General features: G+C 43.5%; 1 protein-coding gene and 1 long non-coding RNA gene across 2 annotated transcripts; one reads left to right on the plus strand and one right to left on the minus strand.

Annotated features, from left to right (window-relative positions):
- Positions 1-2,684: 2,684 nt before the first annotated feature.
- On the minus strand, positions 2,685-5,990 carry FZD8 (frizzled class receptor 8). Its single transcript, XM_069086528.1, has one exon. It carries the CDS (start codon positions 5,599-5,601, stop codon positions 3,487-3,489), a length of 2,115 nt encoding a protein of 704 aa, XP_068942629.1. The 5' UTR covers positions 5,602-5,990; the 3' UTR covers positions 2,685-3,486.
- Positions 5,991-7,311: 1,321 nt separating this feature from the next.
- On the plus strand, positions 7,312-12,712 carry LOC138160015 (uncharacterized). Its single transcript, XR_011168049.1, has 3 exons — positions 7,312-7,548; positions 9,380-9,423; positions 10,906-12,712. It is a non-coding gene; the product is annotated as an uncharacterized lncRNA (long non-coding RNA).
- Positions 12,713-16,032: the final 3,320 nt, after the last annotated feature.

Here is a 16,032-nt window from a genome sequence, read left to right on the forward strand (position 1 = left end):
CATTGATACTATAGTCATGCTGTAACCACAACCCCAGATTTGACAGCATTTCCAAGAACTAGTACAGAGTTCATATGTAATAACTGTATCTATATACAATGCAAAGTATTTTTACAGCTAATTGCATTTTGTGTGATCAGTGTAAGCAGTCAAATTAAGAAATGGTAATTCAGTTCTCCCCTTCCTTACTATTCCTCCCCCTCCCCCCCACCAAAAAAAATCCATTTTTGGGTTTAGATTCCAGAAATCAATACTGAATAGATCCTGGCAACTTTGTTATCCAAATATCCTAACTTAAAAAGCAAACGAACAATATTTGCATTTATCATCAATTCCCCCTCCCCTAGGTTGGGGTAAGAATATTTACTTTACTAGTAGTATTCATTATGTTACAAGTTTTAAAAAACCGGTTATATTTGTAACACTTTATAGCTATATTAAGTTAATCAAATAAGCTGTTTTATAGGTCATAATTTGTGCCCTAAATAGCTACAAAAGGAACTTTGGTTGCAGTACTTTGTTGATGCATTTGTTGTGGTTGAAAGGAATGTCTCAATGGAAAACCAACATGCCAACCACTATCTCCTGACATCACTCTTCCCTTTCCCTGAACAGAAGGTAAAAGCCCACTTTGAGCTGTACAACTTTTCTTTAACCCACCACTGATAATGCTTCATAGTTCAGAACTTACTTGTGTAATATACAGTAGATGATAATCACTCTATTGAATTTGTTGGCCATTTATTGGTACCTAAGTTACAAAATAGCCATTGTTTAATAGAAATGCTGGGCAGGTAAGTATTTTAAAACTTCCCTCAGCTTAAAGACAGATCGGGAGCAATGTAACCTAGCTTTGCAGGTTGCATTCTAAACAGAAATTCAGTTAATAGCAAGGATAACTCTGGGAGGATGTTTAAAAAATATCACTATCAGTTATAATGTGATAGTCCTGATAGAAAACCAACTTAAGGGCATTTACTAACCCAAAGAGCTGTGGAAAAAGCTGTCTTCAGATTTCGTTCCCAACCTGTATTTTAAAAGACTTAAGACAACTGGAAATTCCTATTATGGAAAGTAAAGGGAAAAATATCTTTAGGGGATGCAAGAAACAAGTCTTAGCTCAATGGAGAAGGTTTTTTCCCACAAATGATGATTGATGCCTATGTCATTAGCAGGGTAGCTGCCCATCTCTTATCTTGATTGACAAGTTAATAAGGGACCTGGGGCTATCTTTTCAGTGCTAACACACAACCTTACCAATTACTTTTACATTATTGCTAATCTGACAGAAAATAACAAGCATAAGGCATAAAAATATCTGAAAAGAAGAAATGTCTGATGAAGAAGCTTTTACTTCCGGTGCCTTGAAAGACCACAGCTCAGAAAATTTGCCAGAATTTAGTCAATAGATTTTAGACACAGGATTTTTTTTTTTAAAGAAAAAAACTTGTAGTTTATAATAGTTCATTGGTTCAATTAGGAGTGAAAAAGAAGGGAGTTTTGTAATGCAATTGTCCGGCAAAGGAAAATGCTTTAAATTGGGGGATTATGTGAACAGACCACCTGTAGGGCATTCATAGCTTTTTCTATAATGCTTCAACCCATGCCTTGCTGCCTGTAGTCTGGCTAACAATGCAGAGAAAATCTGTTTAAAAGGCTGCTCTCCCTTTTCCCTCTGGTGTTCACTAACTGTTACAAGTCTTCTTCTCTCTCTCTCCCTCTCCCTCTTTTTTTTTTTTAAGCAAAAGTCCCACATGCCCTTAATTGAAGAACTTTAAGGCTCCATGGTGGCCAATTGGTCTGCAACAAGAGGAACCCGGCAGCAGGGAAAGAAACTTCAGACTATACATCACATTTGGAGAGGAGAAAAGATCAAAGTTTTTCAAACTCAAAAGACCAAGTTCCCTACAGATTAACCCTATTCATTTAGCTCCCCTTAAAGGAATGATGTGCTGAGCTACTGGGCAGACAGGTAAAAAGTTCAACAATTGCCAAAGCATTCTTCTGCTAATTCAACAGCCTTCTGCTCAAATAAATTAGCTTAGTCTTGACAGAGGAACAATACCTTTTTTCTTAGAAAAGAACCACATTTGATATACCCAAGTATGATAGGTTATTAAGATGTTAAACCATTAGTTTAATCTATTAAAGAGATGATCTACCTACCACCAGATTTCAAGTGACTTATACTGTAAAGTGGCATGGATTGGTTTTAAAACATTAACCTTCACACTTCAGCAGTGTGTAGTCCCTGGAATGCCAGGGATTTAGAATATCAGACAACAGAAATAAAATTGTAGGGATTTTAAACTTCAGTCATATTTTACAGGATAAATAGTAAAAGCCTAAGGGTAATGACTGTCTTGCATGAATTCAGTTTACACATATGTCACTACTATCATGATTGTCATTAACCAAGGAACAGGATAGAGCTGTTGCAATAAACACCATCATTTCAATGGCGCAAAGACTCAGCTTGGATTCCAGCTAAACAATATTTACTTTGCAAACAATTTAGGAATTCAAGCTTCTTAACAGAGGTAATGCTTCTCCAGGCCTCAGGGGCAGTGTACAGTATTTTACTGTGTAGAAAATTATGTTGTTGCATGATGCTTCCTTTACCCTTCAGCAAGCAGCTTAAAGAGTAAGTTTAGAACAGGCAGGGGGAGAGGGCAAAGCTGAAATCATTTATCAAAAGTCGTTTTATTGACAAAATAGAATAGTCATATTTGTTCTTACAGGGGTAGCCTCTAAACTTTTTACAAAAAATGTACAGACAGTATATCTTTTGATATGTACATATTTTACATATTTTTACAAGTTAACAAATAATTATATAAATACATCCTTTAATGTAAGAAACCCGTATTTACTTGGGGTGTATAATTAAGACATGGTTTTGTTTGTTTGTTTGTTTAAGGCATTTGCCTGGTCATTAAGAAAACCCAAACCTTGCAGTCCCATCAGGTCATGATCATCCCTCCTCTAGGATGTGTTAATCATAAGTTTATGTAAGAGAGTGAGTGTATGTATCGGGGGGAAGGAAGACTGAGCCCTCAATCGACATGTGCTGCAGCTCTTTGGGTTTCCAGGCGAAGCACAGGACCAGGAGTGAAAGCTTCTTGCCTTCCGTTCTAGAGACTGGACTGAGTCAGTCCTACTTTGCCAACAACAACAAAAAATTAACGTTGCCTTGCAGTAAGAGTTCCTTGCATATAAATGGAGGAAAGGGGGGGGGGGGGTTGGGTCTGCGAGTCTTCAATGCCAGGTACATTGTTCTAAGCAAATCATTTAAGTCCCGGCTAATGGATACCATTAAGACTTCATTATCATGCTAATAGCAATCAACACAGAGAAGGGGGGTGGGGGTGGGAACTTCAGACAGTCAAAGGTCCCTTTTCCCCTCTTCTTCTCACCCCCGCCTAGTCCTTTTCCGTGAAGTCCCCTCTCTTTTTTTTTTTTTTTTTGCCCAATGTCGCCCCCCTTCTAGACCTGGGATAATGGCATTTGTTTGGGATAGGACACCGAGCTGGCGGTGCCCGATCTCCACGTCAAGCCCGTGCTGACATCGCTGTACATAGAGCCCCCTCCTCCCATTCCTCCGCCTCCCACTCCTCCTCCCCCGCCACCGCCCCCCCCTACTCCTCCTCCTCCTCCTCCCCCCCCTCCTCCTCCCGCGCCCACGGCGGCTGCTGCAGATCCTCCACCGGGGCCAGCTCCCTTGCTGGCCCAGCAACAGCGGGTGCATAGGGCCCGCCACGACTCGAGCGTCTTTCCAGACCATACCCACACGCCCGAGGTGATGCCCACCACGAGGCACATAAAGTACTTAAGCATGAAGACGGCGTAGTCTGGCCGCCGGGCCTGGTCCGGCTGCAGGTCCCGTAGGCATGGGCAGTTGTGGGTGGCCTCCCAGCGGGGGCGGTTGTGCTGCTCGTAAAAGAGGCAAGCTACCACGACAGCGGCGGGCACGGTGTAGAGAACAGTGAAGAGGCCCAGGCGGATCATGAGCTTTTCCAGCTTGTGCGTCTTGGTGGGGCCTCCCTGCTGCTTGATGACTGAGCGGATTCGGAACAGCGACACGAAGCCGGCCAGCAGGAACATGGTGCCAATGAAGAGGTAGATGACCAGCGGCGCCAAGACGAAGCCCCGCAGGTTGTCCAGGCTCTGGTTGCCCACGTAGCAGATGCCCGCCACGGGGTCGCCGTCCACTGAGCTGAGCGCCAGCACTGCGATCGACTTGACACTGGGCACCAGCCAGGCAGCCAGGTGGAAGTACTGCGAGTAGCCGGCGATGGCCTCGTTGCCCCACTTCATGCCCGCCGCCAGGAACCAGGTGAGCGACAGGATCACCCACCAGATGGAGCTGGCCATCCCAAAGAAGTAGACTAGCAAGAAGACCACCGTGCACAGTGCCGGGCCCGTAGTCTCATAGCGCACGTGCTGCTCCACCGCGCCCAGCTCCTCGTATTCGCCCCGCCCGCCAGGGCCCCCAGCGGCCCCCGCCGCGGCCCCCGCAGCCCCCGCCCCGCCGCCAGCCCCTCCTGCGCCGCCAGCTCCAGCCGCCCCGCCGCTGCACGCCACCTTCTCGTGCCCGGCCACCAGGCGCACCAGGTAGCCAACTGAGACGAAGAGATAGCAGGCGGAGAGGAAGATGATGGGTCGCTCAGGGTACTTGAAGCGCTCCATGTCAATGAGGAAGGTTGAGACAGTGGCGAAGGTGGAGACGAAGCAGAGCACCGACCAGAGGCCGATCCAAAAAACGGTGAAAGCGCGCTCGTCTTGGCTGAAGAAAGGGTTGTGGCAGGGCAGGGCGCAGTTGGCGATCTGCCCCGTCTTGACCCGATTGTACAGGGGGTGCCGTTCGCTGGACACCGACACCATGGGCGCACGACACTGGCAGCCCGGCTCGCAGGGGGAGGAGCCGCTGCCAGGGGCCCGGGATTTCCCGCCTCCGCCCCGGGACGGGGGAGCAGGAGCCTCGGAGCTTTTGCCGCCGCCGTTGCCCCGGTGCGGGGGCCGGCCCCCCGGGGGCCGGTGGTGCCCGGAGCCCGGGGGCGGCTGCTCGCCAGGCAGAGGGGGCGGTGGCGGCGGCGGGTGGTGGTGGTGTGGCTGGCTGGGCGAGGCAGTAGTGAGGTCGGTGCGGTTGTAGTCCATGCACAGGGTGTCTGGGTTGCCCTGCTCGGGCAGCCGGTCGCAGCGCATCCGATCCGGCCAGGCGAAGCCGTACTGGCGCATGAGCGGGGCGCAGCCGGCCTTGGCTCTCTCGCACACCGAGCGGCAGGGCGGCAGCGGTTTCTTGTAGTCCTCCAGGCAGATCGGTGTGTACATGCTGCACAGGAAAAACTTAAGGTCTGGCGAACACTGGATCTCCACCAGGGGCCAGAACTGGTGCACCTCCAGGCCCGCTTCGTCCTGCGTGTCGTGGTTGAACTGGTTGGGCATATAGGTGTAGTTGTAGCCGATGCCCTTGCACAGGGGCACAGTGATCTCTTGGCACGACAGCTCCTTGGCTGAGGCGGCGGCTGCCCCGCTGGAGCGCTGCAGCAGGGAGAAGGCAGCGATCAGGGAGGTGACTTCCAACAGGTAACTCCACTCCATACTTGGCTCCTCGCACACCTCCGAGTCCTCCAAGTGTCCCTCTCGCCACGCTTACTAGTCCTCCCCAAATCTCTCCCTGCACCGCGGGAGCTGGTGGAGGGGTGGAGAATGGAGAGAAAGAGGGAGGGAGAGGGGAAAAGAGTAGCCTGGCGAGCAAGCCCTGTAGCGAGCGCCTTCCAAGCTTCCCCCGGGTACCAGCGGGGGCTGCGCTCCTCTGGCTGATTCCTCCCCCTGCCCCTCTTCGAAGGTCTCCGGCTTCTCCAGGGAGAAGCGGGCTGTAAATGGAGCTGCCGATTGCGCCCCCTCCCTTACCTCCCCCGCCAGCGGCTAGTCCCAAGTCTCACAGTCCGGGAAGCTGGATGAGGAAATCAATCCAAACCTCCCTCCCTCCCTCCCCCCTGCCCCCCACCCGCCTCAAGTCTCAGTAGCGGCTCCTTTCCCCGGGAGCCAGGGGCGGGGGGAGAGAAAGCGCCACCCCCCCGCACTCTCCCCCCCCTCCAAGTCCCACAGCAGTTCCTCTGCGGCTTGGAAAGGAGTAAATCGAGAGGGAGCAAGAAATGCAGTGCAATCCTTCTCAGGAGGTTCTCTCCCCTTTCCCCCCCCTTAAAAAATCTTCAGGTCCAATTTCAGTCCGCCCGGAGGAGCGTTTCCAGTCGCAGTCTCATCGTCCTGCTGTTATTGCACTTGCTTTTTTTTTTCCTCTTCTTTCGGGCCGCAGCCACTTTTTCTCCGGCTGCTTCTAGGCTGCCCCTGACTTTGCTGAGCACAGAAGGTGGTGTGGCCACAAGTTTCGCCTCCGCTCCCCGTGATACAAAGTCAAGATGGCTGAGCAAATCTATAGTAAACTCCCTGGGTCCAGATATTAGCCTTTCCAGCTCTCCCTGCCCCTTAAGAACACCCCAAGACCCGCAAACAAATTTCCCCTCCTAAAAGCTGAGCGGCCAAGCAGGGTTTCTCCGGACTCTGCTGCGGCTAGTTCGTCTCTTCTGCAGTAGCTACAGTTCAGCTCTCCGCCGAGTGCGGGACAAATGGATCTCCGCTCCAGGTAAAAGTCGTGGCGGTGCAGCCTAGGGACGCGTGGAGTTGTTCGTAGTCAGGCCCCTTGTTAAAAAAAAAAAACAACAAACAAGCGAAAAAACACCTGAGCTTCAGCTTCTTCTGATTCTTCTAATGCTGCTGCTGCTCCTTCTGCTGTCTCCTCCGCGGGAGCAGCGCCCTTTGCACAACTTCCCAGTCTCCAGCCCCCGCTTGCTTCTAGTCGAGGCCTCATGAATATTTATACGGAACTGACTCAGTCTCCGCCTCCTGGGTTAAGTCAGCCTATCTTTCGGAAGAGGGGGCGGAGACCAGGGACTCCCAAGTCTCAACCCCACTTAAGGAGGTTCTCCATAATATAGAGTCTATATGCTTCTAAGACGTCCTTGCAGACAGTTTTGATAGGGATCTGGGGAGGGGGGGCGAGTTGGGGAGGGGGACGGTATTCCTGTGTGCGCGGGTCTTTTTCTTGGTGAAACTGCGGTTTTCCGAAGGAAGCCGAGAATCCGCATCCTAAATTGCACTGAAAAGAAAAAAAAAAACAACCCAACATAACAGCAAACCCAAGTATCCCTCCTTTTTCTTCTGTAGGTATATCACTGGTTAGCACCTTTATCTTACACCGCATACCTGAGGAGTACTGTCCGTCTGCCCGCGATTCCCACGGTATGTAGTTTCTGGATGAGCGTGGCCTTGTCCAGCTCCCATCTAACAAGTACCAGATTAATAAAGTTTCCTTATTCCAGACGTGTATGAAGCTGTGTCAGTGGTCCTGACCCAGCTTCGGCTGTTGCTCTGATATCTTTTGGAGAAGGCTACAGAGTTGTCCATGCACTTCCCTCACTCGGCACTCAGTGAAACAGCTGTAACAAGTTCTTAGGAAGTTTCCACGGAGTAGAAGGGCCTGTCCAGGTGAGTGCAAGGAAGGACTTGGGGGCTTATTCTGTACCCCTTAACTTTATGAGAAATCGATCTCTTTTTTGTTTAAACTTAAGGTCCGAACGGAGTTGCCCTTAGGGATCTTAGAAGTAGGTGTGGCCTGGGTCACCGAGGGAGTCACCCTTAAGGTCTCCGTGATCTGGGAGAGTTCACTGATAGGGTTTCTAGCTGTAGAGCTGTGGTCCTTGTCATTAAACTGAACTTGGTCAAGTCACAACCTCTTTGGACCTGGCTTCCTTCTCACTAAAAAATGGAGTCAAACTAGGTAACTGTCGAATTGCCTTTCAAATTAGACATTTCTTTGGGTCATAGGCTACCGAAAATGAGAAGGAATTTAATGGGTACCGTTTGCATTAAGTGCTGGTTATCCGGAGGGAGGAGAGAAGGGCTGGTAGGGGCAGGTGGGGCATGTGCTTTAGTAGACCAGGGTTCAGCTTTAGCATACACACACAATATACGTATATGTACATATGTGTACACAGGTATGTAAATGTACATGTATATATGACATGATAGAAATATATATGTGTATATATGTACAAAACTGAAATCACTGCAAAATATTCTATCCCTCAACCCCCACTTCCTACCACCACGAATAGTACCAAAAACACTTTGTTTCGTAGATAGATGGAAACCTTTGCCTGGTCCTGCATTCCCTCTGAATCTACTGCACTACTCTGTATTGTGAAACTCCATCCAATTGCTGAAACAAACTTTTGAAAGTATAAATACATTATACACACGAAGCATAAACACATACATATCATATGCACATAAATATGCACATCTCTGTAACCTATATTCTGAGTTTGTCTCCACCAAAATGTCCTCTTTCTCCTCACCCCACCATTTATTCAGATCAGTGGAGAGGTGACGCTTACTTAGCCTCCAGGGTGAGCAGGTTGGGGTTTAATTCGTGATCTTGGTACGTGGGGTAATGGGGACCAGGGTTTCTTTTACCTCCCACTTGTTACCATGCCAATTAACCCTTCCCCTTGCTAACTCCTCCAACCCACCTTAAGATAAGAGAGCAGGGAGTGGGGTGGAGGGGCAGGCTGCCTGGCAGGTTCATTTACGCTTGTTAGGACGTCCCAGGGGGTTGTCTTACTCCTAGAATGGAGTGTTTATTTTTTAATTGATGTGCTGTTTCATTTAGCGCTTGTATGGAGCTCATGCTGGGGCTGTAATTACTGTAATCTCAGGAACAAGCATTTCAGTTAGCCAGGAGGGTGGCAAAATACTTTTTTTTTTCTTTCCTTTTTTTTTTTGGTTGCTAAATTTTTGCTATTTGTCAGGTTTCAAACCAAGAATAAGTAGTGCTAGAAAACAAAAGTTGTTATGTGTGGGGAGAGGCTACGTGGGGGTGGAAAGGAAGAATTAAAGGTACAACTGAGGCCAGTGCACACTTTCCCCCCAACAAAAACACAAACAACCCCCCAAAACAACCCAGCACATGTCATAAAACAGACCAAAAAAATAATAATTAGCAGCATTTGTATACTACTTGAACCAATGGAATCTTTGCTTTGCACCTCCTGCTTTCAATTGCTTAGCTCAGCTACCTTTTTATACAGGGCACTCAGGTAGAATGCATTTCTTTTGGTAAAGGTTCTGTGTTTTCCCCAAGAATTGCAGTCCTACCCCTATACCTCACCACCTTTTTTTACTCCTTTTTTGTTGAAGGATAGTTAGAACATTACTAAACTTCTCAAATGGGGTGGTGGGGGGAGAGGAGGGAAGGATGACATTCCTTAGGAATTAAAGATTCCAGGTTTTCAGAAACATTAACCAACCATTCCAGCAGGAGCAGATGGACTCAGTCTGCAGAGACTACCTTTACTTGAAGTAAGTAGCCATAGATTTGATTTCCTTTCTTTCTTTTAAATTCACAGTCTATTTTTCCATTTGTAGAAGGTATTCATTCAGAAAATCACATACTTGTAATTTGGTAAAAGAAAAAAATCACCATTCTTATGAAAATGGAGCCCCAGGGTGACAGGTATGATTCTGATATCATCTGCAGTGGCAATTATAAAATAACCTTTTACACCCAGCTTGGACACTGCATTGCAGAGACAGCAGATGTGATGTGCTGGTTTCCAAAAGCAACACAGATTCCAAAAAGTTTCCACTGCTCTATTTCAGCATGGAAATGTCAAATACTAAAGGTTAGAATTACAGTATATGAATCTACCAGAATTTTGGAAGAAAAGTCTTGATGTTTTTTTCAACCAGGTTGAAAATGGTTGCCTTTAGCTTTAACCATCAGATTTAAACTTTTGCTTTTTTAAATTTTGGAAAGTAAATCCAATCACCCAAACCATTAGGGATATTGTTTTTGCAACTTATCTTAAATATGTTGAAAATAGAGAAGCTATAATATTTTAAAATGTGAGTTTTTGAGTTCCCTCTAAGCTATGATGTTCCTTATTAATTTGTCAGTCAGTGTTCAAAGGAAAGTTGTGTTTCAGTTCAGAAGATTTAAAATACCTTTCTTTATTACTGTTAATTTAAAAAAAATTCTTATATTTGAAAACTGAAATGAAAGAAGGCTATTTTAGAAACCATCTCTCTGTGAGAAAGTGAAGGGTCAACTAAAACAAACCAGAGTAACTTGGGAATGATACAATTAAATATCCTTTTAAGTACAGCAGCTCTATGGGGGGAAGTGAGGGGGAAGGAATAGCTTTGCCTTGAGTATAAGAGAACAATTCCTATAGATATGTCTGAACAGATGTCTGTTGACTCAACTTCATACAAGTATAGAACCAGCACATGAATGCAAGGGTCTGTTTCAGGTAGTATCATTTTTTTGCAGAAGTATTGATTGTCAGGTTAGATAGTATCCTATTCCACATTTCCAGATGTCACAAATATGTGAAACTTTTGAAAAAGTATTTTTTCTTAGTAAGATACTAAAAATTAACCATTTAAAATTGTATCCCAACATTTGAATTCCTTTTCTAGTGATGTCCTATCATATGTCTTTTTTGTGAAACAAGGTAAAATGATATAGCCCAAATATTAAACAGAAATCTCCCGAGTGCCATTTCTAGGGTATCTCATATAAAATGCCATTCATTTCTTCTAAAGGCAATTTTCCAGGAAAATTAATACTGTATTTTGGGAGAATATAAATTGTAATCAAAAAAATTTCTAGTATCTTTGCATTTTAAAATCTGAGTTTTGGGAGGTAGAATTTAAGCTTGATTTACTATTTATTTCAAATTATACAATGAACAAAATGAACTTGGCTTTTTTATTTTTTTGCCCTTTTCTACATGGATCTTAAAACCTGTTTCCTTTCTTTTTCTTTTTTTTTAAAAGCAATTTTCTCAATACACCAGGAAAAAGATCTCAACACAAGAAGGTCCTCTGTTGCTGTGGCTGCTGATGCCAGGTGGAGTTGAGAATTGAGGAAATAAATAGTTAATTGAGGAACAAAAAAGGTGGTGAGAATTGCATTGGCAGGATAATTGGTACATTTATCCCTCTGTTCACTTTTAGACTGTTAGTCAAAAGTGAGGTTATTGGATTTAGTTATTTGGACAGTAATGTCAATTCTCCACATTACATAGGTACATAGATATTTGATTTCAAAACACATATAATATATATAAAATAGCAAATTTTGGGGAACTTGTTAAATATATATATATATATATATATATATATATATACTGGGATTATCAGTTCAATGTAAGTAAACTCTATTCTTGCTTTTCTTTTTTTATTTTTTGGAGGGCAGTTGGGGGTAAGTGACTTTCACAAGGTCACATGGCTAGTTTTTGTGTTAAATGTCTGATGCTGGATTTGAACACAGGTCTTCCTGACTCCAGGGCCAGTGCTCTATTCAGGGTGCCACCTAGCTGCCCCTCTATTCTTACTTATATGAAATTGTTTTGCATAAATTAGTGAGTGCCCTGACTGACTCTTTTTGTTTCATGGTGGGTCTAAAATTGTTTTAAACATATTTCTAGAAGCAATAGCCTATTTCCCATACTTAACTACACTGTGATATGGGCCAGTGGCTCAAAATCTTGTAGTAACAATAATATACAGCTATTTACTAGAAACTGACTTTCAGATGATACAGCATTGTCAGTTCTTTTTCTAGTCCAGATTTGTGAAAGGTGGAAAACTCACACATGTCCAAAGCAGTCTAATTGGAATATTTTTTTTCCTTTTTTTCTAACTTCCTTCTAATACTCTTTTATATTTTGCTTTTTGTTGGAGGAGTGAAGGCAGGGCAATTGGGGTTAAGTGACTTCCCAAGGTCACACAGCCAGATTTGAACCTTTGTCCTCCTGCCTCCAGGTCCAGTGCTCTATTCACTGTGACACCTAGCTGCCCCTTCTAATACTCTTAACATAATAGATATTCAATAAATACAGATTGAGTTATTATTGATGTTGATATGACTGGATACAAATTTATCCTAGTTTCTTTTACATATCTTATTTCTTTTATTTTTAGGCATCCTTTAAGATAGTTAAGCTACTTTTAGAAAGAGAGTGCTATAAATGTACATTTGGTCTGCTTTTTATGAAGAAATATTTCTGGTGTGATAGAAGGAAAAAAGTTATTACTGATCCCTTCTCAATATCCTATTACATTCATAGTTTGAAGTAGGAATTTTCAAATTTTTTAAAGTCACAGAACTTGAATATTAAGGAAGCTAATTGATCATAAGATCAGGCAATTAATTTTGAATTATTTAATATCTGTATACACATCACAAGAAAGTGAATACAAATGTATATAGACATATCAACAATCCATTTTAAAGACAAAATATAAAAGAATAATAAGAAAAAAAAAACCATGATGTAAATATTAGTTGGGGATTGAAATGGTGAGGGGTATAATAAAAAGGTAGTTTTCTCATGGTCCCCACTCACAATCCTGGTAACCTTCCTAATGTTACCTAATGGCCACCATTCACTTGCACTTCTTAATTCCCCCATTAGAATATAAGCTCCTTGAAGGCAGGACTGTCATTGATTTTGTCTTTGTAGTCTCAATACTTTCATTAGGGCTTGGCACATGGTTAGCCTTAATAAATTTCTTTTAAGTTCATTAATTTATTGGTTTTTATCAAAGTCATTGTAAAATAAATATAAAAGTTCTAACACATGAGTGTCAGTCTTGTATTGTTTGCTTTTTGGTGTGTAACCCTTGTTTGCATTTGGGAACCAATGTGCTACTTGAGACAGGCTGAGACCAAGTTAGAGACAGAAGAAGGGAAATATAGCGTAGTGGGCTCCACTCCTGACATCAGGTTCTTTCCCTCATCATAATACTACACTTGACCCTTTGCTTAGATCTCTCCTATGTGCAGATTTTCTACATTTTTTTTTTTTACATTCTAACTTTCCATACTTTTCCCTGATATGTCACCAAGGCATGAGTTTGACCCTGGATAATCTAAGACTTTGCCAGAGGAGCATGAACTCTTGCAGGTTCTACCATGGTAGAAGGGCTTTGAGTAGAGACTTCATGAAATGGAGCTATATGTCTTCCTTGCAAGGGCTATCTCAGGCAGATTCAAATCATCCCTATAAGGTTGACTTCCAAATAAGGAATTTTTTTTTCAACCCAAACAACTCATGAAATCACCTGGTTGGGTGTAGAGGGCTTCTACTCTGCACTGGTTGAGAAAATGACATATTAATGACCTACTGAACAATCCCTGGAGTACTTGAGGCCTAAATTATTTGTATATGAGTCACATTCCCCTGCTAGGCTGGTGAGCTTCATGAAGTTTGCGTGCATAAGCACGTTATTCTGTAGACAAGAGACATTCAGTGTACATTTGTTGAATCAATGAATGAATGGAGGGCAGGAGACCATGAGGTGATAAAGCACAGGATGAAGAAAGGTCTGCTTCTGAGTATCTGCATTAGTAAGGTATCAGATCATAGATTTTGAACTGGAAAGGACTTTAGAAACTACCTTGTTTAACCTCATTTTGCCCATGAGGAATCTGAGACCTTTTTAAGTTGTAATTTACCCAAGTTGAGCCTAGTTAAATAAATAGCAGAGTCAGGTCTTGAACCCACATCTTTGTACTTCAGAACACTTATACCACAAATACATTAACTAGTAGTCCTCCCAAATTTTCCTGCATATATTTTGCATATATTTATGTACATGTTAGATCCCTGAATAGAATGTAAGCTTGAAGACAGGAACTGTTTCTGTTTTTGGCTTTGTATCCCTAGTGCCTAATATTGTCCCTAGCATGTAGGAAGCACTTAAAAAAGTTTGGTGATCGATTGGTCAATTGATTGTACCACCACTGACTGTACCACCTTTCTCCCATTTTACTTGATGATCAATGCACATTGACCCCAGGATCATTGTGGTATGGTAGAAAGATTTGGATCAATTTCACTGGTACTCCATTCTTTTGCTTGGGCAAGTGGCAATCCCTCCAACCTTAATGGAGTTCCTGTGGCTGCCCCCTCCCTTCCAGTTCTTTTCCTAGTGGCTACCCTTTCTGGCCATGAGTCTATCTAAATTCAGACTGGTAGGACAATGCATAAAGGCACCTGTCATCTCTGGCCCTTTCAGTGTTGATGTTTTGTGCTGCCAGGATGCCCTTGTTTTTGATTAGTTCTCCAAATGGTAGCACTCAATGGCTAAGTAGATACATTACCAAGGTGGAACTTGATGGCAGTAAAGACAAAACCATAGGGGACTCAGGGCAATTGTAATCACTGATTAACCTGAAGCCCCAGATCTCATATTTGCTCTTAGTGGGGATTCATTAGGTTGAGTAAATCCTGTTGATGTTGTTGCTAGAATGCTGTGACTAGAAGAACTTCACTGCTTACTGCTTGCTGATTGGTGGACTCTACCTGCTGAGTCCTACCTACTGACTAAGAGTATAAATCAAGCAGGAGAACAAACACTTTGTGACCTAAACAGAAGCATGAGATGAGTCAGTAACCATCCTCCCCACTTGAAATATGAAAAATATGAACAATTTCACACACACACACACACACACACACACAAGACACCATTTGTAAGATGGTCCAGTTAATTTTTCCCAGACTTTGGTCTTTTTCAGAGTCTCATTAGTCTAAGACTGTGTGGCATAGTGGAAATAGCCAAGCATCCAGGGTCAGAAGACCTGGATTCATATTCCACTTCTGCTACGCTCAGGAACCAGAAAGGACCCCAGAGATAATCTAGTTCAACAACCCCATTATACAGATGAGAAAACCAGGCTTGAAAAATTAAGTGACTTACCTAAGGTTATAGAAGTATTAAGTGGATCTAGCAGCTTGAAGTTGAAGTGGATAGAATGCTGGGTTTGGAATCAGGAAAACTCAAATTCCTGTGTTCAAATCTGGCCTCAGACATTTACTAGCTGTGTAACCTTGGGTAAGTCACTTAATCCTGTTTGCCTCAGTTCCTCATTTGTAAAATGAGCTGAAGAAGGAAATGGCAAATCACTCTAGTATCTTTGCCAAGAAAATCCCAAATTGAGCATGACTGAAATGACTGAACAACAAAATATTCCACATACAGTAAGTATGTTCAGAATTCAAGTCCACATCTTCTGACTCCAAATTGAGGGCTCTCTCCACCACACAATGGTTCCTTGAGGATGTGTGAGAATTAAATTTCTTAGGCTACTCCTCTTGTCTGTAAAGATGATAGAGTTGGACTAAATGACCTCTAAGGTCCTTTTATGGCTTTTAAGTTCTGTGATCTACTCTGGTCTACACCATAGCAATTAGTACATGATTAGAAACCAGTACCGGATTACCCGGCAGAAACATGCTTATGGGCTCTTAAGATTGGTTGAAGTGAAACAATTAATGAGCAGAAGGCTCTATACATAGTTCAGGTTTCTAATATTTATTTATGTGCTGGGCATGCTATTGTGCCTTCCTCTTATTACCCAGTGAATACAGACTTACAGCCCTGGCTCTATGTCATCTTTTACAGTCGAGCTCCTTGCCCCCATGTCATTTGACCAATTATACCTTGCTAAGCCCCATTATCTGCTGTCTTTGCTCTTATTCACATGTTGCTGAACAGAGCTGGAGAATATAAAGAAACCATGCTGACTGGGCTTACTATAAATGTGTTACATAATCTCAACTGGGCTCTCACTGCAGAAGGGATGTAAAGAGTTCAACTTTAATAAGTTCCTTATGATTTCTTTTTCCTGTTTACCTTCTCATGCATCTCTTGCTTCTTATATTTGAAAGTCAATTTTTCTGTTCAGCTCTGTTTTTTTTTTCATCAAGAATACTTGAAAGTCCTCTATTTCATTGAATGACCATGTTTTCCCCTGAAGCATTATACTCAGTTTTGCTGGGTAGGTGATTCTTGATTTTAATCCTAGCTCTTTTGACCCTGGGATACCATATTCAAAGCCCTTTGATCCCTTAATGTAGAAGCTGCCAGGTCCTGTGTTATCCTGACTGAGTT

This window comes from Petaurus breviceps, unplaced genomic scaffold (assembly GCF_028583685.1).
Source record: "Petaurus breviceps papuanus isolate PSGF00001 unplaced genomic scaffold, PetGlider_PUasm1.0 178, whole genome shotgun sequence".
NCBI classification, from domain to species: Eukaryota; Metazoa; Chordata; class Mammalia; order Diprotodontia; family Petauridae; genus Petaurus; species Petaurus breviceps.

Excerpts from the sequence above, each read along its gene's own strand:
- FZD8 (XM_069086528.1), bottom strand. The coding sequence starts at position 5,601 with ATGGAGTGGAGTTACCTGTTGGAAGTCACCTCCCTGATCGCTGCCTTC.